This window comes from Sinocyclocheilus grahami, unplaced genomic scaffold (assembly GCF_001515645.1).
Source record: "Sinocyclocheilus grahami isolate Dianchi unplaced genomic scaffold, SAMN03320097.WGS_v1.1 scaffold4996.1, whole genome shotgun sequence".
Taxonomy (NCBI): Eukaryota; Metazoa; Chordata; class Actinopteri; order Cypriniformes; family Cyprinidae; genus Sinocyclocheilus; species Sinocyclocheilus grahami.
In genome coordinates, this window is record NW_015509810.1 from 10,509 (window position 1) to 12,420 (window position 1,912).

General features: G+C 35.5%; 1 protein-coding gene across 1 annotated transcript in view; it reads left to right on the forward strand.

Annotated features, from left to right (window-relative positions):
- Positions 1-1,459, forward strand: part of LOC107577056 (CXXC-type zinc finger protein 1-like) — a gene marked incomplete at its 5' end in the record, with an annotated part of 5,197 nt that extends 3,738 nt beyond the window's left edge. Inside the window, 3 exons of the mRNA XM_016263173.1 lie at positions 439-573; positions 662-814; positions 980-1,459. Coding sequence (XP_016118659.1) covers positions 439-573; positions 662-814; positions 980-1,126 — 435 coding nt within the window. The remainder of the gene's footprint in view (positions 1-438; positions 574-661; positions 815-979) is intronic.
- Between the last annotated feature and the right edge of the window lie 453 nt (positions 1,460-1,912).

Below are 1,912 nucleotides of genomic sequence, written 5' to 3' on the forward strand. Positions count from 1 at the left end.
AAAATAGCTGTTTTCTATTGTAATATATTTGACAACATAATTTATTTCTGTGATTTTAGGCTGAATTTTCAGCATCATTACTCACATGATCCTTCAGAAGTCATTGTAATGAGACATTTCTTATTATCATCAATGTGGAAAACTACTATACAATTTTCATAATTCTTTGATGAGTAGAAAGTTTGAAAGGACGGCAATGATTTGAAATAGAAATCTTTTGTAACATAAATGTCTTTACTGTCATTTTTGATCAGTTTGATGTGTAAAATTAATCTTTCAGAATATGTATTGACTATATGCCTGGAGTTCTCATCTAATGTTAGCATACTTGTTTATTTCTCAAGAGTCCTATTACTTTCTTTATATGTAAACTGAAGGAAATCACTATGTGCACCGTTAGTGCCTTTTGAAAATAGCAGATAATGTTTTGCACAAAAGTCTCATAATATTTCTGCTCTTTTTCTCCTGGTATATAGTGCTACACGGCTCTTCTGTGATGTTTACAATCCACAAAGCAAAACCTACTGTAAGAGACTACAGGTTCTCTGTCCAGAACACTCCAGAGACCCAAAGGTACTTTACCACATGCATTTGATACATAAACACCCAATCTGCATAGATATTAAGGACATTATTCATAATTGTGAATGCATGCACGCAGATCCCTGCGGATGAGGTCTGTGGGTGTCCATTGGTTCGTGATGTATTTGAACCCACTGGAGAATACTGCAGGGTGTCCAAACGCAAGTGTAACAAACACTACTGCTGGGAGAAGCTCCGCAGGGCTGAAGTGGACCTGGAACGAGTCCGAGTGGTCAGTGCATGTGCAAAGGAATCATTTATTTGGGTCAAAAAAATAAATAGTTGTGTAATTATAAACTCAAAGCCATTTCAAGACAAGATTGCATTATCCTTCATCAGTCTTACAGTTAATCTTTAATTTATTCACTCATTCCCATTATCTCTTCTCTTCCCCTAGTGGTACAAGTTGGATGAATTGTTTGAGCAGGAGCGCAATCTAAAAACAGCCATGACAAATCGTGCAGGTCTCATGGCCCTCATGCTGCACCAGACAATCCAACACGACCCAATTACCACAGACCTGAGAACTAACAAGGACAGATAAGGTCACTGTCATTCCCTTTTATCATCTTTTCATCTTTTATCCATGAAGCAACTCTCCTGGCAGTCTGAGGTTTTGTCTTTGATCTTATAGAGAAGACGAACCATTGCTGCTGAAGTCGCCTCACGTTTGTGAAGAGTCAGTGTCTTAGTAGTTGTTTGTTGAAACTGTATTTCATGTACGACACTCATTATGTTTCTGCATTGTACATGCATTCATGTAACCCTTGGCTTCACTCTCTGAATGGTGCTGTAACAACACTGAATTGTTGTGCCTACATTTTTTTCCCGATTTTTAAATAATCTCATAACCATGTATTGAGCATTAAAAAGGTAAACTGGAAAAAGCTTGAAATATTTTTCGTGCTGGTGAAATGTGTTATTTGTCTTTAGATGGCATTTCTCGTGCCTCTACACAAAGGTATCATTATTAAGGGTTTGTTGGGGTTTTCTACAGTCCAAATTTGGCCAAATTATAAAAAAAAAAAATTCTAGACTTCTTACAATGAAAAGTCTGACCAAAGTTTAGACTGATACAATTAACAGTACGTTTATTTTTCTGAGGGCGACATGATTAAAAACATTCTAAAATATGTATTTAAAAAAATATATATATATATATTTTTTTTATTTAGTATTACTTAATTATAACTGGTCCATGTAAAATGTAAAAAAAAAATTGTTTTTTAAAATGTCAAAATGTCATGCTTTTGCTCTGATCACTGATGAGCGTCAGACCTGACTGGAATGGCGCGATTCTGAAGCGAGACATCTGACGGTAAGTTTATTA